The following is a 25,035-nucleotide window of genomic DNA, read 5'->3' on the forward strand; positions in this document are numbered from 1 at the left end:
CTTTACTCCCTAATCCGGGCCAGATTAAATCATATGATCTGTATCAATCTATGTTTGGTGGGCATAGATTAAACGGGCTCACGGAGGAAATGCTTGCAAAGAGCCACAAACACCCACCGCAAACATCAGCAGGAGCATCTCCTAATTTAGTGGGATTGGAAGTTGTTTAACCAGATGAAAAGGGGTTTATATTAACGCGACACTGATGAGAAAACGAATAAATCATTTCGCAAAAAATTGAGCCATTGCTGTAGTTTGTGCATCAATGTGTCAACAAACGTGTCAATGTTACACTGTGGGTTTATGGCATGGCAGTCAGTTTGGATCAGACTGGATAGTGGATACCTGTGGAGGAACTCTTTTTTTTGTACTCTACCTCTATGTTCATATTGACTGATTCTGTAACTAGATTGACAAATGGATGATGCGATGCGTTGATTGACTGATTGATTGGCTGACTGAATGATTGACACTCACTCTCCCCGGGCTCCTTCGACTTCCTTCCGCTGGTGTTCTTCTTCATCATGTTCCTACCGGCGGTGAATAGGTTGGTCAGCTCGTCCAGGGGGCTGGTCGGTGTGCGCGAGCGCCCCGTCGACACGTTCTGCATTGACCCATGCAGCCTGCCCCCAGCAACGCAGTCCTGGGGTGGCGAGCCCTTTCCGTGGGGAGTGGCAGAGGCACTGCGCGGCAGCCCACCTGGAAAGGGAATGGGGGCGTCGAAGGGTGGCGCGCGCATCAGGCTGAGGGGAGTTAGGCAGCGGCCCATGCTGACGGGCGAGGGGCAAGCTGAGTGGCTGCGCTGATAGCCGTGGGTCGAGGAGGCCGAGGACTTGTAGAGGGTGCATGGCAGGGGCGGGGCCGAAGAGCGACCCGACACGGTCAAGGTGGGCGTGGCGGTCAGCTCCCGGCGTAGGTGCGCCAAGGGGGGCTCGGAAGAGGAGGTGGGTGACTTGCTGTAGGCACCGGGGTTGTCCATCATGGGCAGTTTGGTCAGTGCATCCAGAGGGGTGAGCGGGGACTCGTCTGAGTTTGGCGAGCACTGGGCTGGTGAAGGGGGGAACACCAGGAGAGGCGGCCGGTGGGTTAGCAGGTTGGGGAAGGGCGCGGGAATGTCACAGAGGGGGATGTTGCGCGGAGTGGAGCAGCGGCTGAGGGGCTCTGGGTCCAGTGGTGCCGGGGTGGGGCAGGCGGAGCGGCACCCCGGGGGGTCCCAGCGGTAGTCCATGTCATCCAGGAGGGGGTACTTCATCTCCTCATACACCGACTCGTCCGGCTCCTCGTCCTCACTCCTGGGCGCCTCTGTTTGCCCCCCGCCCCCAACACTGGCGCCCATCTCGATGTAGACGGGCTCATCCGAGTCGGAGTGGTGGCTGGGGCTCTCGTCGCTCGGCGGCGAGGGGTTGTGCTCGCGCTCCGCAGAGGGGGAGTGACCCTTGCAGCCTCCGTGCTTCCTGATGTAGGACTCATCGAAGGAGGTGCTCAGCTGGGTGTTGGGATTCCTCCTGGGTTTGGGGGGAGGGACCCTCTTGCAGTCTTCGCCGCAGCCTTGTGGCGCTGAAGGAGCAGAAAAACAAAACGTGTTAGCCATATCATAGTAAACCTTCCCTGTATTATTACGTTTTACATGTCTTTTTTTTTAGGTCAGATATACGGCAATGTAGTAGTTAAGTGTATCTGAGTCAAACTGTGTGGGTTTTTTCAGGTTGGTATGACGTAGCGTTGCAGTGAATCCATTTGGGTCTTGTATATCACAGCCATATAGAGACAGGTGTTCCTTTAGGCTTTAGGCTAGATGTTCTGGTTACAGTATATTGTAGTGCAGAGAGAGAGAGAGTGTATTTCTAGGTCAAATAGTGTAGTGTATAAGTGTGTCCCTTTTTCCCGTTGGTCAGATGTAAGTGGAAGATAAAAGCTGGAACATGTCTCCTTCAAACTGCAGATTTTACACCTTTAATAATTCAGACGCCAGATGGTCCAGGCGCACGCTCCTCTCTATGACTCACCACCGCCATCACGACACACACACACACACACACACACACCCACACACCATTCATCCCTTTGAAATCTTTCATGTACAGTACATCCATAACCTCAACCCAACCTCAACATATTCACATTCATCGTCTCTGAACTTAAATCTCTCCCTACTACACACACAGGAAAGGGCAAAAATGTTGTTTTCCTCCAACAAGTGCACATAAAAACACAGGTTGCACAAACACAGGTTGTAAATTCAACAGGGCTTTATATTCCGGCACCATTTTCTCAACCAGATGATAATAGCATTATATATATATATATATATATTTTTTTTTTGTCAGTTGAACAACTGAATGCATTCAACTGAAATGTCTCTTCCGCACTTAATAATAATAATAATAATATATGCCATTTAGCAGACGCTTTTATCCAAAGCGACTTACAGTCATGTGTGCATACATTCTACGTATGGGTGGTCCCGGGGGATCGAACCCACTACCCTGGCGTTACAAGCGCCATGCTCTACCAACTGAGCTACAGAAGGACCACTTCACCCAACCTCTCATTTGAGCACAGTCAGCTGTGGTTCAGTGCGTGCGTGTGTGTGCGTGTGTTTTTCAATTGCTGATGTGGCTATGTGTCAGTGTAATTTGTGTCTCCGCACTCGGATGTGTGTCCTGTTATTACTATCATTATGCTAACTGGGTTGCATGGTGGATCTTGAGATCTGTTTCACGCACAGATGATGAGTTCATCCTCCCCCGCCTCCCTTCCCCCGCTCTCTCGCCCCCTCCCCCGTAGCGGATGTGTTTACCCACACCCCCTCTCCTCCTAGGGGAAAAGGAATCTAGGTCAATCGCTCCTCCTGAATGAATTCTGCTTCCGACTGGCCCCTCCCCCCTGCTCGGCGCAGAGCCTGCTCCAGCTCACGCAACAACCCTTCTTTCTGTGATGGACACCCCCACACTCCGACGGCGATTGGCCGGGACGCCTTAGAGCTCAACCGTTGCCACAGCTTCATTGGCCCTCGCTGCCTGCCGCTGTTCTGATTGGCCGGGCTACGGGGGGGTCTTGTTTCTGTGGGATGGTTGCCGTGGTGCAGAGGAAGATCTGTGCACACACAGTGATCCCCTTCAATCTGAGACAGCCAGGGCAACTCCCTAACCAACCATCATATCGGCACACACGTCAAACTGCAACGCAGTCGAACGCGGCCGTATATTCACCTTTAAGTCTCTCACAGCCCTTTAAGACTAGAATACTTTAATAGCCTGTTAATTTCTTCACTTGTTGTTTCCTTGCTTAGCAGGTGTTCTTTGTTTCTGTCCAACAAACAAAAAAATGTTTTCATGCCATTTGATATAGGTCTACAGCTGAACAGTGATTGAATTTATGGCTCTTATGCTCTATTGGTTCACATCCCAGTATCCACAAGGCCACACTACTGATTTTATCTATGATTAGCGATGGTTGAATGTCGATCCAGTCAAATATAGCTTGTCTCTGCTTACATTTTCTAGTACAGTAACCATCTTTTTCCCAATGTGTCCCGCTTCCGTCGATCGTTTCATTAATCTGCTTTCCTCTGAGATCTGCTGTTATTATTAAATTCAGGGGAATTGCCGATTGCATGCAACAACGACTTACAGTGACCTCTGACACTTTTTCCTCACAACAGACGCAGAGCGGATCACTTTTGTCTACCTGGTGAGGATTCATGCTAGAGCCGATCCCAAAGTGGATAAAGGCTAAACGAGTCACACCAGGACACCAAATTCAGATCTCTCCGGATGTGACCCATTCTCGGAGCACATTCTTGTGCAAAATGTAAACTGGATCTTTGTGGGCTTTAAGGAGGAAAACGGATGAGCAGACACTGTAAAACACAGATACTGTAGGTTGCACATGCTGTGTGGAGGCATTTTCCAAGCGGTTAGCTTTCGACAGCTCATCAAAAAGGAGACCGGTCACTTTGCACGCACCCTTCCAACCTCCTCAAGCCTGAATGAGTTACTAGAGTCAGGTTGTGTTGCTGTGAAATCCACAGGAGGTCGGTGGCACCTTAATTGGGGAGAGAGTGCTCGTCTTAGTTGCTGGAGCGGAATAGGTTGAACTGTATCAAATACATCAAACACACGGTTTCCGTTTCGGACATTATTACGAGTAGTTCACCCCTCAGCAGCCTCCTGTGGTGAAATCTCAAGCGGGGGGAATCGAACACTGCAACATGTCCGTGTGGGGAGGAAAAAAGTATGATGAAAATAAAGTCTGTACGCACATCCGCCATCCAATAATAGTGGAAAAAAACTGGCCGACTGGGCCTACATAAACACCATTCATGACCGTCAGGAGCAGTGAGATTGAATGACCAAGCAGAGCCTCACTCACCAGAAGCCAATGTTCATCCGCATTGCTACACTCAACCTCATGTACACTCACTGCACTCTGGCTTGTAAGGGCTCATTCAGTCCCACTGCAGTGGATGGCCATTTGTTTACGGAGTGTGGGCCAAATTGTGTTGTTGTTATGTAAAGTCAGACAGGAATGCTGTACAGCGCTGTCACACATAAACCACTCAGTGCATATTGTAGTGTAGTGTTGCTCAGAGTGTTTCTCAGGTCTTGTGTGTTTGTGTAGTTGTGCGTCGGGTAGTATTTTTTCATAGTTGTGTACTAAGCCCATGTTGCCTTAGCTACGTTGGATTACAGGCTATAGCTAGCTACTTTGCTTAGCTAGCCGTGCCATTCCATACTTACCATCACAACTGTCCGGATTGGCCCTGCAGCCCCTACAGACCAAGGTGGGGCTGTGGTCCACTGTCTCAGAGGAAATGCTCAACTTGGTAGCCGGGTCCCTCCTGGGTTTAGGTGGGGGCTGCTTGCGGGACGTGGGGCTGCCCACTTCCTCCTCCCCACCGCCATTACTGCCCCCACCCACCGAGTGTAGGGACTGGGAGCGCACAGCGAAGCCCGGCCCGCAAGCAAGATAGGGGGGCACGGGCATGCGCTCCGGGGGGGGTGGCATTGTCATGGAGCCCATGCGCAGGAGCTTCCCCTCAGTCACCACCTCTTCGCCCGTCCTGAGAGAGAGAGAGAGAGAGAGAGAGAGAGAGAGAGAGAGAGAGAGAGAGAGAGAGAGAGAGAGAGAGAGAGAGAGAGAGAGAGAGAGAGAGAGAGAGATGTTTATGTTATGATACATAACGACTGGTCTGGAATCTGATAGTATAGGTGCTCGTGTCATAACGCACGACGGTACATAGAACTATCTTTGCATTCGACATAGAAACAATTTATTATGGATGGAAAACCAAGCAAATGTAACCACACTGAACACTATAGAGATGAAATGTATTGCTTTCAAATCCAAAATGATTGATCCAGAAATAAACAATAAACAATAAATCGATCAATCTTTCATTCAAACCGTTGTTGTAAGTTACTGTGACAAAGATGAATCTATAAAGATAATTAGTCAACTTAAAACATCACCGATACATCAGTCCTTCCCTCACCTCTGGAAGTCTGCCCTTTCACAAGAACTTCAACCAAAAATAGCACACAGAGGTCTACTTCGATGTTTGTTTGTGCACGTGGGTGTGTTTCCGCTTGCCCTACTCTCTTTATGAGTGCTCAAATGATGCAAGCGTCAACAATGAGAGCCACATTAGTGCCACTCAGCCGAGAGAATCTCTCTGTGGGTAGCCATTGATTTGTGTTTAACCCTGGGCATGGTTAGCTCAGCGCTCCCAGCCGCAGAGACACAATGACACGATGGAAGTCTCCCCACTCCGGCCACCATCGATCCCTCTTTAAAAACCCGGATGATTAGCCTGAATGGAGTGGTTCATGTGGCAGAATGGGGCTTTAACAGTCACAGGACTGTAGAGTTGATTTCTGACTCTCTTACTGCCAGATGGTGGTGACTTTAGCTTCATTTCAAGTACTATTTTTATTTATTTAGAAGGTCACCAGCAAACAGAATATATCACGGCGAAAGTTTAAATAAAGTTTGGAGATGATGAGGCGGACAAAAATAGGAAGTAGTCTAGTTGGGCGACTGAATCAAAAAAAAATTTGTCTTAGTTTTTATAGCCCTATATCATCAGATATAGTCAGATACGAAATTGAGTTGATTGTGGTTCAGTATACGGTCAACACCTTGAATACATTTTTGAAAAATCAGAGTAAATACCTGTAAGTCAAATTGAAAAATGACAAAAGCAAATAGCCTAACAATTATTCTGTCTCCAACCACAAACCTACAGAACTTTTTGCACATGCACACACCCACTCACACAGTGCCCATTCAAACTACTGTGCATCATCTGCTGTGTTGAATGTGTACTTCCTCCCTACTTATGCATCTTTCTCTGTTGGTGCTCAACTACAACTCAAACTCCTCATTGCACTTGATACAGAGTTTTCACAATGTCAGTGGATGAGAGTTGAACCACATGTAATTCATCCCTGATGGAGACAGTACTCCAGTTGCAGAGTGCCTCTTTGAAAAGGTTAGAAAATTGGAATGACCAAATTGTTTTGGAAAATATAGAATGAATGTTCCATCAAGACCAGTTGGACAGAAACAGTGATGTTCACATATTAGTATTCTAAACCGTTTTTGTCCAGTTACTGTCATTGAGGGGAATCAATCATCTGCACTGAATCAGTTAAAGGAAAACCAACCTAAAACCTTTTGTGTTTTTGGTATCTTTTGGTGGTTTAGCCCACATTGTGGAAATTAAGTCCAAGAGTTTATCCATACATTAAGTCAATGCGTCAGTCAAAATACTAAGTTGGAAGATTATTGTGACATTAGGTGGCATTGTGTGCGTACAAATGCTTGAATACATGCATGGGCGGGGGTGGGTGGATGTGGTCCTTGAATACATGCATGGGTTCGGGGGAATGTATGGTGGATGTTTGGCATATTAGTTTATTAGATGTGTTTGTGTGACTTTGCTGACTCCCACTGACTCCAAGCCAGCTGCTGAGCAGCAGGAGCTTGCAGGGTTGGGTTCATTGGTTAGGGGCTTAACTTTGCCTAGCAACAGGGTACCCACGGAAACCAGACACAAAGCCTGCTGCTGTCCAGCTCCGCACAACAAACGAACAGATGAAAGACTACAACTCCCAAGTCCTAAACCTCGATCTGTAGTTATTAAAAGGAAAAATCCACTCAAAACTATTAATTCCTAAAATTCACAGTGTTAAATAACACTAATATGTGAGATTATTTTTTTTGTGAACAAATGTTTCATTTTATTGTTATACTAAGATTGTATGCAACATCTGAAAATCGTTGTGGAAAACTGTTGCAGATCAAGTCGACTACAACACACGCAATGCTCTCTCAATGGGCTGGCTGACTAGCAAGCTAGGTAGCTAGCTAGCAAATGTAGCTACACACAATACTACCAAAGCCAATATCAGCATGTGAAGTAGCTAGTTAGCTGTAAAATCGCCTAAACAAACGGCACTATAAATGTAGGAGTCTACAATCTCACCATGTTCAATCTACAGATCAGTGTGCCCCGCAGTCTGATATTTGCAACGGCCTTGCAATGGCACCAAGCAATGCACCCTGGACTGAAGAGGCAGACAACTAGGAGACATGTGGAGGACCCACTGTTAAATGACACATTTCTCGAGGTAGGAATATTGTAGAAATATTCTAAATGGCTCCCGCGTTATGACATCAGCCAGTATTGAAATCTGACATGCATGACAGACGTTCTTGCAATCAGTCTAGTGAGAGCAGCTTTATCGCAATGCTGTGTCATTGCGAATTTCTGCATGCTTGAACGGCAATAGCTCAGATACACATGAAGACATGAAATGACCCAAGGAATCGATAGAACATCGCTCAGAGATGTAGCATTCAAAATGGGTGACTCTTTCCTTGAACCTGTAGACCTCCCTTGTGGACGGCAATATGACACCTACCCTCCTCCAGTTACCAAACCTATCACACACCACCTGAGGGTTCCAGGATCTCAGGTTATGAATCACTACAGTGGACCGTGCCAGTCATGCACATGATGGAGGTAGCATTGAGCTGGCATTTTCAAGACCATGGAGGGAAAAATCACACAGCTCTCAGTGTGTATTCGTGGTCATGCCTTGTGCCCAGAGGAGCTTGGCACCAGCTGATGTTATGTAGCCTAGAAGACAGTGCCTGTTTCAAACACTCTCTTTGGTACTTTCCTATTCTTTTTTCAACCATGAACACACTAATCATGGTATCTGAATGGCAGGAGTTATTATTCTCCCTATGTACACTGTTAAAAATAAAGGTTCAAGTTGAAACCAAATAAGGTTCTTCAGGGCGATGCCATTAGGCAGGGCTGCCCAACCCTCTTCCTGGAGATCTACTGTCCTGTAGGCTTTCAGTCCAACCCTAATTTATCATATCTGATTCAGCTAGTTAAGGTCTTGTTGAGCAGCTAATAAGTACAATCAGGTGTGTTAATTTAGGGTTGGACTGAAAACCAACAGGAAGGTAGATCTCCAGGAAGGGTTGTGCAGCCCTACCATAAGGAAACCATTTTAGGCTCTCTGAAGAACCTTAATGGTTCTTTGAAGAACCACACACACTTAACACCCTATTGTTGAGAAAAATCTGCATATTTCTCAGGGTGCCTTTCAAGTACATTTTTGAGTTACCAGTACCACCAATAACTGTGTTTGCTACAGAGGCTTGGTTGTTGCATTCATACATTTTCAGTCCTGTGGCCTTCACCATGCGAAATCCTAAGTGAATGTGTTATCATTAAACATTTATTTTTTAACACAGCATAATTCATAAGGCTTATTTTGAAACCCTAGTTTTACCCTAATACAGTAGCCTGAAACTCGTGGTTTACAGGCCACATCAGGCCTGAACGGCACATTATGCCATCTTGCAAAGTGATGTGTAAATCCTATTGGAATCCAGGAAGCGGGGATAGCCAGCATTTGCTTTCAGAATGACTGCCAGTGTTATGAAGACTAAGATATGAGATGATATAAAGTGGAACAATAATTTCAGTAATGGGTGCAATAGCCTCAGTCCATAGTAACAGATTGAATTAGTTTACAAAAATGTATGTTATTTATATTTGAGTAGAATATGATTAATTAATCAATTGTGTACATGCAAAAACATAGATATTGAAACAAACAATTCTTAAAATCCACCTGCAGTAGAGCATGCTGGGAAATATGATAACGATGGGCATGGTTTTGGTTCAACTTTGGTTATTGTCACCAACACTGGGGTTATTTTACACCACTGAGTGTTAATTTAACTCCTGAATCAACACAAAAAGTGTTACACAGAAAAATCAACAGCAGTTAATAACTCTTTGGGCTGGGATTCCGCTAACGGGATCGATATGACGACAGCCAGTGAAAGTGCAGGGCGCCAAATTCAAAACAACAGAAATCCCATAATTAAAATTCCTCAAACATACAAGTATTTTATACCATTTTAAAGATACACTTCTTGTTAATCGCACCACAGTGTCCAATTTCAAAAAAGGCTTTAAAGCGAAAGCTAACCAAACGATTATGTTAGGTCAGAGCCAAGTCACAGAAAAACACAGCCATTTTTCCAGCCAAAGAGAGGAGTCACAAAAAGTAGAAATACAGATAAATGAATCACTAACCTTTGATGATCTTCATCAGATGACACTAATAGGACTTCATGTTACACAATACATGTATGTTTTGTTCGATAGAGTTCATATTTAGTTCAGTTTACATTGGCGCATTACGTTCAGTAGTTCCAAAACATCCGGTGATTTTGCAGAGAGCCACATCAATTTACAGAAATACTCATAATAAACATTGATTAAAGATACACCTATTATGCACATAATTATAGATACACTTCTCCTTAATGCAACTGCTGTGTCAGATTTTTTAAAAACTTTACGGAAAAAGCACATCATGCTATAATTTGTGTACGGCGCTCAGAGACCAAAACAACCCAAACAGATATCCACCATGTTGTGTAGTCAACAGAAGTCAGAAATAGCATTATAAATATTAACTTACCTTTGATGATCTTCATCAGAATGCACTCCCAGAAATCCCAGTTCCACAATAAATGTTTGTTTTGATCGATAAAGTCCATCATTTATGTCCAAATACCTCCTTTTGTTTGCGCATTTAGTTCACAAATTCAAACTCACTAGGATCACTTGGAGCAGACGAAAAATCAAAAAGTTCCATTACAGTTCGTAGAAACATGTCAAACGATGTTTTGAATCAATCTTTAGGATGTTTTTAACATAAATCCTCAATAATGTTCCAACCGGAGAATTCCTTTGCAATGCGATGGAACAGAGCTAACTCTCACGTGAATGCGCGTCACCAGCTTATGGCTCTCTGGCAGACCTCTGACTCATTCCCCTCTCATTTGCCCCCATTTCATAGTGAAGCACCAAACAAGATTCTAAAGACTGTTGACATCTAGCAGAAGCCTTAGGAAGTGCAATTTGACCCCATAGACACTGTGTATTCGATAGGCCAAGAGTTGAAAAACTACAAACCTCAGATTTCCCACTTCCTGGTTGGATTTTTTCTCAGGTTTTTGCCTGCCATATGAGTTCTGTTATACTCACAGACATCAATCAAACAGTTTTAGAAACGTCAGAGTGTTTTCTATCCAAATGTTTGGATAGTTTACTCTGGGCACCTTTTTCATACAAGCTACTCAATACTGCCTCCAGCCCAAAGAAGTTAACACTGGCCAATTGTCTGTATGCCATGAAAGGGACACATCTGCAGGCTTCCATATATTTCAAAACCTTTAAGACTTCCCGAAGAACTGTAGATGTCCCATCAAGAAACCTCCACTTAACTCAAAGGTTCTTTATCGGCTAAGAGTTCCCCAAGGAACCATACCAGCTGAGGAAGAACCCTTTAAGAATCTTCATCGTTTTCAGTGTTGTAAATCAAGTGACGAGTTGTAGCTTTTGCTTTGAACTCATAAACGCTGCAGAAATTATCAGCTAATGTTATAACATTATTGTTATTTCATAATCATTTGTTATTTCCCTAGAATTGGAAAAACTTTATCCATGCAATGTGGAAATATGGCTTCACTATAACATGGTGGTACTTAATTCATATACTCTGCAGAAATGACAATAATGATGTAATCATAATCAGACGTAATAATAATTAAGCTCTGCTCGCTCACACATAGGCGTCTGCAGGAAAGCACCCATGAACATTAACACATACAGAACTGTGTATGTACCAGGTGTGTAACTGCTGGAGTGTATGTGTGTGTTATTTATAGGATCTTTGCCCAGTGATTGGCTGGAACTTAGACCACAGGTGCACAAGGAACAGTTGGATGAAGGGTTGTCGTCGGGCAGTTCTGGCTCTGTGTCAGTAGGCTACTTGAGTCTATGTGACATTGAATGCACAATAAGACACCAAAAAAGAACAGAACTAAGTTTGTGTGTGTGTGTGTGTGTGTGTGTGTGTGTGTGTGTGTGTGTGTGTGTGTGTGTGTGTGTGTGTGTGTGTGTGTGTGTGTGTGTGTGTGTGTGTGTGTGTGTGTGTGTGTGTGTGTGTGTGTGTGTGTGTGTGTGTGTGTGTGTGTGTTTGTGTGTGACAATACACACGGAGTGTTATGGACAGACGTTTCACTTACAATTAATCTCACACATAAACCCAATTATTTTGTTTGTTGGTGACATATTGCACATTCCAAGTCACATAGAGACACAAGTAGACACAGAACCAGAACTGCCCGACAACAACCCTGTGCGTGTATATCCCTGTGTGTGTGTGAATAACTACTCCTTCAGATACAATGGAAACACAAGTGGGATGGCACTGTAGGCAGGAAGACCCTCCTCACTCAAACCAACTTGGTGCTCTGATTGGCCTGCGGCTGTTCCAGCTGTCACCAGGCAGAACACATCTCCTGCTAGTGAGCTCTCCACACTTAATCTCTTTCTAACAGGTTTCTTTTCTCTCCCCCTCCCTCTCGCTCTCTCCCGTTCTCTCCCATTCTCTCTCTCCCATTTTCTCTCGTATATCTCTCTTTCTCCCCCTCTCTATCTCTCTTTATTTTTGCTTCTCTCTCTCCCTCCATCAGTTACTGTAAAAATGGGTCGTCTCATTGACCTACTTATAGGCCTCGTCCAAAATCCAGCTATTTTTTTTATACTCTTCCTCTAGCTACTGTGTATTAATATTTTACATTGACAACAGCTGAGAAACGAATAGAGAGATATCAGGACACTAGATAGCACTTTCCTCAAGGCAGCACCTCCCTTGGAATGGGTACAAAATTAGGATGACATCAGACTCGCTGTCGGTGTGCTAGGTAACTTTTGCTGCAATGTGATCATTAAGTGAAAAGTAATATGAGTTTCTTGTGCTCTCCACAGAACGTTTCGTCATACGACTGGAGGACCTGGGACTTTGTGCTTTAAAACATGCACTATATTGGTTTCTCAAACAGAACTTGCTCATAAACGCTACTCATGTAAACGGTGCTGTGCATAGTGCAGTGCAGTGCACATTGCAAGTGCAGAGAACATATACAGTTAATGAATGGAAAATAATATTACGAGTCAACTGTAGTTGATTTACTATCAGAAGAAGACACTAAATGGCCAAAGCTGCACATACACTGCACATACCTGACACTCTCCACAACATTTGCAGAGCTTAACAGGTGAAAGCAATCAATGCCGTACAAGGCTTAAAGAGTGATGACTGTTCAGGTTTGGAACACATTCCCTAGACCTAGAAAATGTCGCAAACACTTGTAGAATAAGAATCTGTCGAGGAACTCTGCTACCACTGTTAACATGTAGCATTGGAAAGCAACACACAACCAGACGCCTCTCTATCCATCTGCTGTCATGTCTTTTATGGGCGAACCACACACTTGCCTCCACAGCGCCTACTTGTTCACACACAACCAAAGCACGCCGGCTCCACGTGCTGCCCATGTCGTGCAGCCACTTCCTATTCGCTCAGCTTTCGGATGCCACGTGGTGCCGCTACATAGCCCCAAGTATGGACAACCAGTCTCCTCTGCCTCACTTTCACCTGGACAGAGGATGAAAGAGGACGCAAACATTTGCAAGACACTACTGACTATTCCAATGCAAATTCCAATGCTTTGTAGGAGTGTTTGTAACCACTGTATCAGAGGACTGAAATTACAAACTCTCAGTTAGTAAATAATATTATGTACATTATATATGACTGGTTTTGAGTTTTGGCCCAATCTTCCATCATTAGCCAGCTAACAAATATAGCCTAGAGTTCTGTTGATTAAAAACAACCTTAAACCAATCACACACTTAGTGCATTTATGTCCAATAGTGAACGTGGGCTCATCCATCAATTTTATGATCACAATCTCCCTAAATCTAGCCTGGTCCCAGATCTGTTTGTGCTCCTATGGTTGTTGGCATCTGTTTCTGCCGTCTTGCCAAGTGCTATTGTCGTTACCATGCCAAACAATGACCATAAGGGTTGGCTGTACGGCACAAACAGATCTGAGACCAGGCTACCTTAAAACTACTCTCCATCAAGTGGAGCAGGCAGGGACGACCTCCAGCCAAGGACAAGTCCCAAATAAGTCAGTAAATGATAAATTAACTCTACTCCGTAGAGAGGACCGCACCGACCCACTGGCACCCCAAAGTATAGCAATATGCCATGGCTTAAGGGACACACACACACACGCACACACTGTGAGCTCTTAACAGAAGGGACTGAGGACATGTTACACACCCAAGACACACACGCGCACACACACGCACACACACACGCACACACGCACGCCCATGCACACCCACTCAAGAACCACAAACAGTACACACATCCTTTCCTCTCTGTTGTGTATGGAAACTCAACAGTTTGACCAACGCAGTAAAAGCCTTTGCTCCAAATCAGAATAGCACACCATAACGCCGGGCGGAACACTCGAGAACTTTTAAAATCCTAACATCGCTGAGCCTCTCACATTAAACAACCGTCTTTCCTGTTGTGTTTGTGCACTGCCGACGTAGCGGTGTGCACCGTGCACACTAAACGATGTGGCGCAGACGTGGGTCACACACGATAAGGTTCTTCCCTTTGTGGTGAGGATTCTCGATACCACGCTGTCTCGTTAAAACAAGGACGTGATTAGATAGCTAGAACGAGCCATAGCTCAAAGCAGCCTCAGAAACGTCAGACATTCACGCGTGTGATACAGAGTTGAAATATCTAGCCAATACATTTTGAATTTAATAACATTGTGTGTCAGAGTCATTTCCCCTGCTCCAGTGTACACATTCTGGGTGATGCGATGCAACGTCATCATCTCACTGGCTACTGCAGATCACAGTTCTCAAATCTTGCTGTTGCATGTCTCACACTACAAGAGCATTGCAGATTTTGTGCCGATAAACTCAAACACGTTTCCAAATATTGGGACGTCTGAGACTGCTCAAAGATGGGTCAAAGCCCTCAGATTGTGTCTCTGACTCATTCACATTAAACGAGTGTCGGTGGCAGCCGCGCGCCCCAAGTAGTCAACGACATGGGGATTTTGTCTCCGATCTCAAAAACTTCGGGGCAGAAATCACATAGTGTACACTCAGCTTAAGGAAATGGAAAACCGAAGGCCCCCTTGAAAGATTGGACAAGGTGCCCTAAGGGCTCGTTTGGGCCAGATTCATTGTCTTGGAGGCTGTAAATGTAATTGTAAGAGGTCCGTGGCATCGGCAGCACAGTGCAACTTAAGCCTGCGACTTTACAAGCATATCATGTAGAAGTGAATCTATATATAACTGTATAAGCATGCGGTGTGTGTGTGTGTGTGTCTTCAGGTGTATTATAAGATGCATGACTGTCGTTGATGCTTTGTTACATTTAACGTTAAGTCCTCACACTAGTATGGTGTGGCATCTCACGTCTATAGACAAGCATGACGTGACTGTATATTTGTATCATTTCTCAAAGGTCTGCGGCCCAGGTTTTGGAAGGAGTGTCCTGTAGGTGTACGAACACATTTTTAAGTCTCCTACCTCTTTATGGCTTCTTCCTGTTTTCTCTTCTTGTCGTTCTTCTCCTGTAGGTAAATCCTGTTCCTCTCATTCCTGGCGTGATCCAGGTTCTGAGAGACCAGCCCGCTGTAGGCTCTTAGTCCGCTATCTTCAACATACTGGAGAAATCTCAGAGTTTCTTCCTCTTTGGAGCTCATCATTCTTCACAAGCGATCCGGCAGCCTTCTTCGAGAGGAACACAGAGTAGTGTTAATGACAAATATGGTATAGTGGGCTCAGTGATGTTTACGGTGGCTGGTGGCTGTGTATGGGTGGGGTTTTTTTTGCTTATAAATGGGTTGTTAGTATTAGTGGTAACAGTTGCGTCATGGCTGCGACCACAAGTTTCATCATTATCCCCCCTGGAGCATGGGAAACGTATAGTACAAACACACAACTCTGAAGGGGCCCCACTGTCTAGTCGCCCTGATAAATGGCTTCAATGGATCAAGAACTTACGGATGAAAGAAGGAAAACAAATGACACACAACCGAATGACAGTAGCCTTAGGCTTAGGATGAAGCAACATACAGTACTGAGAAGTCCTTCAACGTCACGTACTACGCATACGGAATATCAGGCATTATGCTACCGATTGCACTCATGTGCATTCCTGTGATTTGTGCTGGATTTACACGTAGAACTGCTGTGGTTCCTGATCAAATAATCTGGCTTGTGCTTTTGCCTGCAAGATTATTCTTTATAAGATTCCTCCACAAACACAGTTGTGCGTCACAGGCGAGCTGCGTGAAGGAGGATGCTCCATTGGGGGAAAAAGAGCCTCTTCCCTGACGGCTGCTCGACTGTCAACCCCTTTGCTTTCGCTCATATGACAGGAATGGACGGTGAAAACAGCACTGTTTACAGCCACATCCAAACGCACCATTGAGCATCTGACGATGAGGTGTGCGAATTCAGTGAGCACGTAGATGCAGAGTGCACACTGTGCATAGATGCTGTTTGAGAGGGAATGTGTGTGTACCGGTATGTGTGTGCGTGCAACAGCACAATGCGTCCTGCAGGAGTCTGTAGCAGAAGAGAAGAGAACACACACTTTTATGTAGGTCAATGTTTTCAGATAAGCCTAAGAGACTCGTGCTGTTTACGTGTGAGCGGCACTGAGTGGACTGTGTGTGGAGTGGGGGGAGGGGACCTGGGGGACAGTGTGTGTGTGTGTGTGTGTGTGTGTGTGTGTGTGTGTGTGTGTGTGTGTGTGTGTGTGTGTGTGTGTGTGTGTGTGTGTGTGTGTGTGTGTGTGTGTGTGTGTGTGTGTGTGTGTGTGTGTGTGTGTGTGCGTGCGTGCGTGTGTGTGTGTGTGCGTGTATGAGCACATATGCGTGTGTGTGTGTGTGTGTGTGTGTGTGTGTGTGTGTGTGTGTGTGTGTGTGTGTGTGTGTGTGTGTGTGTGTGTGTGTGTGTGTGTGTGTGTGTGTGTGTGTGTGTGTGTGTGTGTGTGTGTGTGTGTGTGTCTGTCTATGTGTGTGTGTGAATGTGTGTGTGTGTGTGTGTGTGTGTGTGTGTGTGTGTGTGTGTGTGTGTGTGTGTGTGTGTGTGTGTGTGTGTGTGTGTGTGTGTGTGTGTGTGTGTGTGTGTGTGTGTGTGTGTGTGTGTGTGTGTGTGTGTGTGTGTGTGTGCGCGAGTGTGCGTGTGTGTGTGAGTCAGAGAGTTTGGAGAGCAGCCAAATGGATGGCATGGCTAACTTAGAAAGACCAGATAATTGTCTGGCACACTACACACTATACCTCTACTGTCTGTCTGTTCTGTCTGTCCATGAATAACCTCGACGTTGGGGTTAGTGAGTTTAACTGCACGTGGGGCAGTCTGTTCCGGTTTGCTCCAGAGACCACTCATTTTTAAAAGGGCCCAGTTTTGAATCAGGGTCACAGAGAGACGAGAGACAGACCTAATTTACAGAACTGTGTTTTAGCTTGTGGCTGGAGCGCTACAGTTAATGCTGCAGAATTGCATCTCATAGTTGAAGTTTATCATTGATGCACAGGCACAGGGCACTTTTGCATCTTTTTCTGAGTGCCGGCCCTCTACGCTGCATCTAGTGGTTGAATTTTGGTCCATGGACCATAGTTTCAAAGCGCAGTGGTTTCATGAAGCTGCTGAGTGGTGAAGCACTTTTGAAGCCCACCGTGGAATCTCAGTGTTGAAGTGATGAGTGGACATGTTAAGTGGATGTGTTCAGTGCAGAGGTAAAATTCTGTCAGTGACGGGGGGGGGGGCAACGCAGGATTCAAACACTGCTGGAGCTGAATTAAGCCTGCCTCTGTAATCCCTGTAAGCCTGCAGCGCTGTGCAGCGCTGGGATCAGCTTGTTTATCACACTGTTTTTCAGTAAAACCTTGCAGCCCTGTTTCTCCTCCTATGGTCCTGCACAGTTCATCATCTCTTCCCTTCCTTTCACCTCTTTCTTTGATCTTTTCTCTCGTTTAAAATCAGCTATATCTGTTGGAGATGCTCTCTCTCCAGTGCGTGCAATTTGTTACTCAATCTTTTCTCTTAAAATGTTGTTTTGCAGCTCCGAACCTAACCCACATCCTTTCTTTCCCTCACTACGCCTCATGTTTGACTACCCTCTCCATCCAATCCTCTTCTTAGGTGACATTGATTGCAACAGTTGGTCATCCAAGGCAGCCTTTTTCCCCAAACGGGAATGAAAGTGGCGCACTACGTCCGTATCTAGGCAACGGTGGCACTGGGGGTATGGGGATATTCTCGAGTGGTGTCAAAAAAATTGCACAGCTAGGTCAGTGAAAACCATCCCTCATCATACAGAGGATCAGGTAACAAAGGTGAACCCTATGAAATCAATGGCGCTGTTTGCTGACGACACAACAGCGGTAGACCTGATCACCGACAACGATGACAGCCTATAGGGAGGAGGTCAGAGACCTAGCAGTGTGGTGCCAGGACAACAACCTCTCCCTCAATGTAAGCAAGAGTTTCAAGTTCATTGGTGTCCACATCACTGATGAACTATCATGGTCCAAACATACAGAGACAGTCATGAAGAGGGCACGACAATGCCTTTTCCCCCTCAGGAAACTGAAAAGATTTGGCATGGGTCCCCAGATCCTCTAAATATTCTACAGCTGCACCATCGAGAGCATCCTAACCAGTTGCATCAGCGCCTGGTATGGCAACTGCTCGGCATCTCACCGTAAGGCGCTACAGAGAGTAGTGCGTACGGCCCAGTACATCACTGGGGCCAAGCTTCCTGATATCCAGGACCTATATACTAGGTGGTGTCAGAGGAAAGCCCAAAAAATTGTCAAAGACTCCAGTCACCCAAGTCATAGACTGTTCTCTCTGCTTACGCACAGCAAGCGGTACCGGAGCGCCAAGTTAGGACCAAAAGGCTCCTTAACAGCTTCTACCTCCAAGCTATAAGACTGCTGAACATTTAATCAATGGCCACCCAGACTATTTACATTGACCCCCCCCCCCCCCCCCCCTCTTGTTTTTACACTGCTGCTACTTGCTGTTTATTGTCTATTCATAGTCACTTTACTAATTACCTCGACTAACCTGTAAATAGCCTCGTTATAGTTACGTAATTTTCTTGTGTAAATTTGGATTAAATTTTTTACTTTCGTTTATTTAGTTAATATTTCCTTTATTTATATTTTCTATATTGCTGGTTAAAGGCTTGTAACTAAGCACTTCACAGTAAGGTTGTATTCTGTTATATTTGGCACGTGACAAATACAATTTCACTTGATAGGTTAGGAGAAGGGGTGTGTGTGTGTGTGTGTGTGTGTGTGTGTGTGTGTGTGTGTGTGTGTGTGTGTGTGTGTGTGTGTGTGTGTGTGTGTGTGTGTGTGTGTGTGTGTGTGTGTGTGTGTGTGTGTGTGTGTGTGTGTGTGTGTGTGTGTGTTACTTACAGTGGAGCTGTGTCCCTGCTGACTTGAGGGCCAAAGCGGTGTTCTCCAGGTGAGTCCAGTGCGAGCCGCTGAACAACTCGGACAGATCCTGGAGCATCTGTGCAGAATTCCACTTAAATCCACAGGGAAGTCCAGTAGCCATTGTACGCTCCCGACAGTAAGGCTTGCTCAGAGGAGTACTCCAGGGCAGGGGCAGTGCCAGCAAGGCCAGTGGATGCCCAGATCAGTGCTCCCTCCCCTGGGTAGCCGGAGAGACCCGAGACCCAAGTCCCTGTCCAAACGATGCTAGACTCCAACCCAGGGGCCAGCTTCACACTCATCTGCACATGCTACAGAGCACGGAAGGAGGCAGCAGCACTGGACCAGACCCGAACAGCATCACACACACATCCTCACTGACAAGCAAACAGACAGACACAAACAAGCCTCGCACACACTCCTCTTGACTTGCAGCCTGACTTTCTGCAGAATGAATTCACACGCCGGAGTTGACTTGTTCTTCGTGGCTTTTTCTGTCTGATCCGATGAACCCTCGGCTTTCCAGGTGTGTGTGTGTGCCACAGGTGCAGTTCGTGCCCGTATATGAAAAGAAGAGCGGTGTGTGTATGTGTGTGTCAGGGGGTGTTCAGTCGGAGCATCCCTCCACTGCCTCTCTCATCCACACAGAGCTCCTCTCTGCTAGCCTGAGCCACAGCAGATGAGTCCAGGCTTCAGAAGCGTGGATCACAACACAAAGAACACGCCTACTCTACCTTCCTCTCTCTCTCTCGCTCTCTCACTTTCTTTCTCTCGCTCTCTCTCTCTCATGGCCGTACTGCACCTACTGTGTGTCTGAATGTGTTTTTCTCTTTTCAGCACCACGGAGAGCTCTCTAATCAGCTGCCTGGCGTTGTGGGTTGGAGTAGAGGGGGTTGGGGGTGGGAGGGGCATTGGTGCCTCCGCTGCTGCCAGGGTGTGTCCTCTTTAGACACAGCCCCCCCCCCCCCGGCAACCACACTACCGCTCCCTCCCTCTATCCCCCCCTCTCTCTCGTTCAGCTTGTAAACAAGCATGGGATACACACAAAAACACAGCACACAATGAATACACTGACTTACATACACATGTATGCATTCATACATCCATACCAAACAAACCAACGACTCTGTATGCACAAATGGAACAAAAACAACAAATGCACATAGAGAAAATGTCAGAAAGCACCCAAAAAACAAAACCCATCTGCAAAACACAACTTCACCCCCCCCATGAATTAAAACGCACTCTGCACAACCACGCAAAGAGGAAATCTATGTTAAGGCTGCACATCCCTAGCGCAACTCAGACAAATGGACACACAAATGGCACAGTTAGAGTATGAGGTTGTGATCTTGTGTGTTTGTTATGAGATGCTACTGCTGCTAGTGCTGTGTTTACAGTATGACTATCCAGACATTGCTTTCCATAAGGACACAGGGTAGTTGTTTGTGTGATGGGAGCACTCGGGTACAAGACGCGGATGCAGCGGGCTTTTACGGCTGGATTAACACCGTATACACAAAAGGATCAGGGTAGCAGCGATCTGTTGTTTTCATCAACCCTACCCTCCGTTCCCCTCGCCCCCTCCCCTCACTTTCCCCCCTCCCTCCCTCCCCCCTCGGTTCGGTCTCGCACTCGGCTGCAGAAACAAGGAGTCCTGCAGAGGGGAGGCGGGGGACGGGGACTGTGTCAGAGGCGACCACAAATTAGTTTACAGAAACAAATGGGAATTTAGGGTGTATTAACTGCTGTCCCTAATTCAATTGTATTGATTTAGATACAGCAGAGAGCAGAGCAGGTAGGGAGCAGGAGGCTCAGTTTTCCTGCAAAGGTTGGTAAAAATGTACGTATCTCCAAGCAAAGCTTAAACCATGAGGATGTACAACTTCTAGTGGTTGATCAATTGTATTGCAAGCTCATGTTGTTGTTTTGGGGAACTTGGAGGTATTATGGTGGTTGGGAATAATAAGAAAAACATTAAAACGTAGGCCAAATGATTAAACAGATGCATTTGCCATTGGTAATGCTATCGCACAGCAGCATATAGCCTAATAGGCCTCTGTTTGTTTTACTTTTCTTATGTAGGCTTAAATCATAATCATTTTGCAGGACATATTACTGTCCCTACTTTTCTGACATCAAAAGGTCAAACAGGTTGATTCCCGCTGCACAACAAAAAATGAGTCTACCATCTATCCATTGTTCATTCAATAGCCAGGCATGCTTGAAAGTAAATAGAACGTTAGCCTATTTAAACTATTCAACTGTACGTGTAGGTTGCAGTATTGCTGTGCAATAGGAGCGCAACATCATAGTCTATTTCATCTCAGAGCCTATACCAAGGCAGGAGAAAGAAAATCATGTATTGATCAACAAAATACTGAACAATATACACTACAAAGTATGTGGACACCCCATTTAAACGTATTAACCCTCGCAAGGCTGCTGGCACAGATGGCATCCCTAGCTGCGTCCTCAGAGCATGCGCAGACCAGCTGGCTGGTGTGTTTACAGACATATTCAAGATGGTTACCATTGTATTTTGTGTTTTTGGTATATGTTTGGGTAGGCCAGGGTGTGACATGGGTTTATATGTTGTGTTTCGTATTGGGGTTTGTATTAATTGGGATTGTGTATGATTAGGGGTGTGTCTAGTTAGGCTTGGCTGCCTGAGGCGATTCTCAATTGGAGTCAGGTGATTCTCATTGTCTCGGATTGGGAACCGTATTTAGGTAGCCTGAGTTCGCGTTGTATTTTGTGGGTGTTTGTTCCTGTCTCTGTGTTGTAGTCACCAGATAGGCTGTAATTAGTTTCACGTTTCGTTTGTTGTTTTCTTATATCAGTTATTTCATGTACCGTTTTCTTTCATTAAAGTCATGAGTAACCTACACGCTGCATTTCGGTCTGACTCTCTTCTTACAACAGACAAACGTCGTTACAGTTCTTGTACCCAAGAAGGCAAAGATAACTGAACTAAATGACTACCGCCCCGTAGCACTCACTTCTGTCATCATGAAGTGTTTTGAGAGACTAGTGTCGTGTCTTTGGCTATGCCGGATTAAGTGATATGACATGCTATACTATAAAATAATTTCTCCGTAATTAATATCACCTGTTTGAGCTAATCATGTAAATGTAATTAACTAGAGAGTCGGGCACCACGAAAAAATATTTATAGTGCTGATATCTTCCGAATAAACTCTTAAAGACCTAGTAATATTTTACATCAATGGCAGTCAATATCAATCGTCATCTTATTTCAGTCTCATCTGAAAGTTGTAAATTCTTGGTTATCTGCAATACAAAATTGGGTTTAGTTATTTATTTACTGAATACCTAACTAATCACACAGAATTACAGATACACATAATTAAATCATAACTTGATTACAAATTACATCATAAAGGAAAACGTCCCTAGCGGACAGAAAGAGATATGACAGCTTGTCACACAAAATAAAAGGGCTGGGTTTGAGTGAGAGAGCGGGAAGACTGAGTAACAAAGGAAGAAGCTGTGCTATTGTAAATACAGTATGTTATGCATTCTAAATTACCGCCCATTTGGAAAAGGAAAATGCAATAAATATTTACTCTGAGCTGCGCTTCAGTAGGTTGTAGATGGAAGGCCGTGTTGCCCAACCAAGTCCTATGAAGATTGTTGGTAAATTGGATACGTTGTAATAACGTTGGTGTGTGGTAGATGGTATACTCTGTCTGTTCCTTTCTAACCTGCGTTTGCGGCTGCGGTTGCTAACTCAACGGCTAGGAGGTATCACTTCTGTAGTGAATAAGAGTTCAAAGTTCATACCATTCGCAACCAAAGCTCACGCTTATGTTGGCTTCGTTCTGTAGTTATTATCTGAATCATTCTGACATAGGACCGTCGTCCTCAAGGGCTTATATAGGAAGGGAGAGGAGGCTGTGTTTGAAAAGTTTTATAGCCCATGTCCCTTCACAGGGCGGGCCACTGATTGATTGAGCAGCCCTATCTTATGAAAACCCACATCTCCCATATTAAAATCATTTAATATTCAAACATTTAAATTGAACAACAATTCCATGTGAATCCAATAACTCTGAGGTGTAGACTTTCCACTGTGGAGTTTATGTCATCTTATCATTGATGAGAATGTCTCAGATGACAACCGAACTGACATCATATTCATTAAGTACCACCGCATATGTACAATTGTTCGGATTACCAGAACATAGTTCATTTCCCCCCACCTTCTGATGTTCCCAGAATCTCTATGTTATCCAAGGGTTTTGCAAATGTAACCTCAGTAGGGTAGAGAGAGGAAAAAGGGGGGAAGAGGTATTTATGACTGTCATAAACCTCCCCCCCAGGCCAACGTCATGACACTAGTCAAGGATCATATCACCTCCACCTTACCGGCCACCCAAGACCCACTTCAGTTTGCATACCGCCCCAACAGGTCCACAGATGACGCAATCACCATCACACTGCACAATCTCATACCTATGTAAGGAATACCTATGTAAGAATGCTGTTCATCGACTACAGCTCAGTATTTAACACCATAGTACCCTCGACCCCACCCTGTGCAATTAGGTCGTGGACTTTCTGACGGGCCGACCTCCAGGTGGTGAAGGTTGGAAACAACATCTCCACTTCGCTCCTCCAGCCCCCTCCTGTACTCCCTGTTCACCCACTACTGCGTGGCCATGCATGCCTCCAACTCAATCATCAAGTTTGCAGACGACACAACAGTAGTGGGCTTGATCACCAACAACATGACGAAACAGCCTACAGGGAGGAGGTGAGGGCACTCGGAGTGTGGTGTCAGGAAAACAACCTCTCATTCAACAAAACAAAGGAGATGGTTGTGGACTTCAGGAAGCAGCAGAGGGAGCACCCCCCCCCCCCTATCCACATCGAAGGGACTGCAGTGGAGAAGGTGGAATGTTTTAAGTTCCTCGGTGTACACATCTCAGACAAACTGAAATGGTCCACCTTCAAAGAAAGTGTTGTGAAGAAGGCACAACAGCGCCTGAAGAAATTTGGCTTGTCACCCCAAACCCTGACAAACTTTTATCACTGCCTGGTTCGGAAACTGCACTGCCCTCAGCAGCAAGATTCTCCAGAGGGTGGTGCGGTCTGCACAACGCATCACCGGTGGAAAACTACCTACCCTCCTTGACACCTACATCACCCGATGTTACAGGAAGGCCAAAAAGATCATCAAGGACATAAACCACCCGAGCCACTGCCTGTTCACACCGTTACCATCCAGAAGGCGAGGTTAGTACAGGTGCATCAAAGCTGGAACCGAGAGACATTAGACTGCTAAACAGCAATCACTAACTCAGAGAGGCTGCTGCCTACATTGAGTCCCAATCACTGGCCACTTTAATAAATGGATCACTAGTCACTTTGTACATGCCACTCTAAATAATGCAACTTTAATAATGTTTACATATCTTACATTACTCATATCACATGTACATACTGTATCTTATACCATCTATTGCACCTTGCCTACGCCGCTCAGCCATCGCTCATCCATATACTTACATGTACATATTCTCATTCACCCCTTTAGATTTGTGTGTATTAAGTAGTTGTTGGGGAATTGTTAGATTACTTGTTAGATATTACTGCACTGTCAGAACTAAAAGCATAAGCATTTCGCTACACTAGCATTAACATCTGCTAATCATGTGTATGTGACAAATACAATTTGATTTGATTTGGCTATTTCAACCACAGCCGTTGCTGACAATTGTATAAAATCCATGCAATCTCCATAGACAAACATCAGCAGTAGAATGGCCTGAAGACTGAAGAGCTCAGTAACATTCAACGTGGCACCGCGATGAATCACGCTTCAACAACTCATCTGGCAGTCCGACGGACAAATCTGGGTTTGGCGGCTGCCAGGAGAAGACTTGCTGCCCGAATGCATAGTGCAAACTGTAAAGTTTGATGGAGGAGGAATAATTGTCTGGGGCTGTTTTTCATGGTTCGGGCTCGGGCCCTTAGTTTCTGTGAAGGGAAATCGTAACACTACAGCATACAATGACATTCTAGACGATGCTGTGATTCCAACTTTGTGGCAAC

At 45.3% G+C, this 25,035-nt stretch overlaps 1 protein-coding gene across 3 annotated transcripts in view; it reads right to left on the reverse strand.

Annotated features, from left to right (window-relative positions):
- LOC124009079 (neuronal tyrosine-phosphorylated phosphoinositide-3-kinase adapter 2-like) overlaps positions 1-19,776 on the reverse strand; it is a 28,331-nt gene extending 8,555 nt beyond the window's left edge. The window contains exons 1-4 of one of the 3 annotated variants that reach the window (XM_046320580.1): positions 18,937-19,776; positions 15,026-15,226; positions 4,743-5,065; positions 478-1,557 (exon numbers count right to left, since the gene is read on the reverse strand). In XM_046320580.1, coding sequence (XP_046176536.1) covers positions 478-1,557; positions 4,743-5,065; positions 15,026-15,204 — 1,582 coding nt within the window. In that variant the 5' untranslated portion in view covers positions 15,205-15,226; positions 18,937-19,776. Of the gene's footprint in view, positions 1-477; positions 1,558-4,742; positions 5,066-15,025; positions 15,230-18,936 lie in introns of all 3 variants that reach the window. The other 2 variants (XM_046320579.1, XM_046320581.1) reach the window with 2 other exon arrangements.
- Between the last annotated feature and the right edge of the window lie 5,259 nt (positions 19,777-25,035).

The sequence above is a fragment of the Oncorhynchus gorbuscha genome, linkage group LG22 (genome assembly GCF_021184085.1).
Source record: "Oncorhynchus gorbuscha isolate QuinsamMale2020 ecotype Even-year linkage group LG22, OgorEven_v1.0, whole genome shotgun sequence".
Classification (NCBI taxonomy): Eukaryota; Metazoa; Chordata; class Actinopteri; order Salmoniformes; family Salmonidae; genus Oncorhynchus; species Oncorhynchus gorbuscha.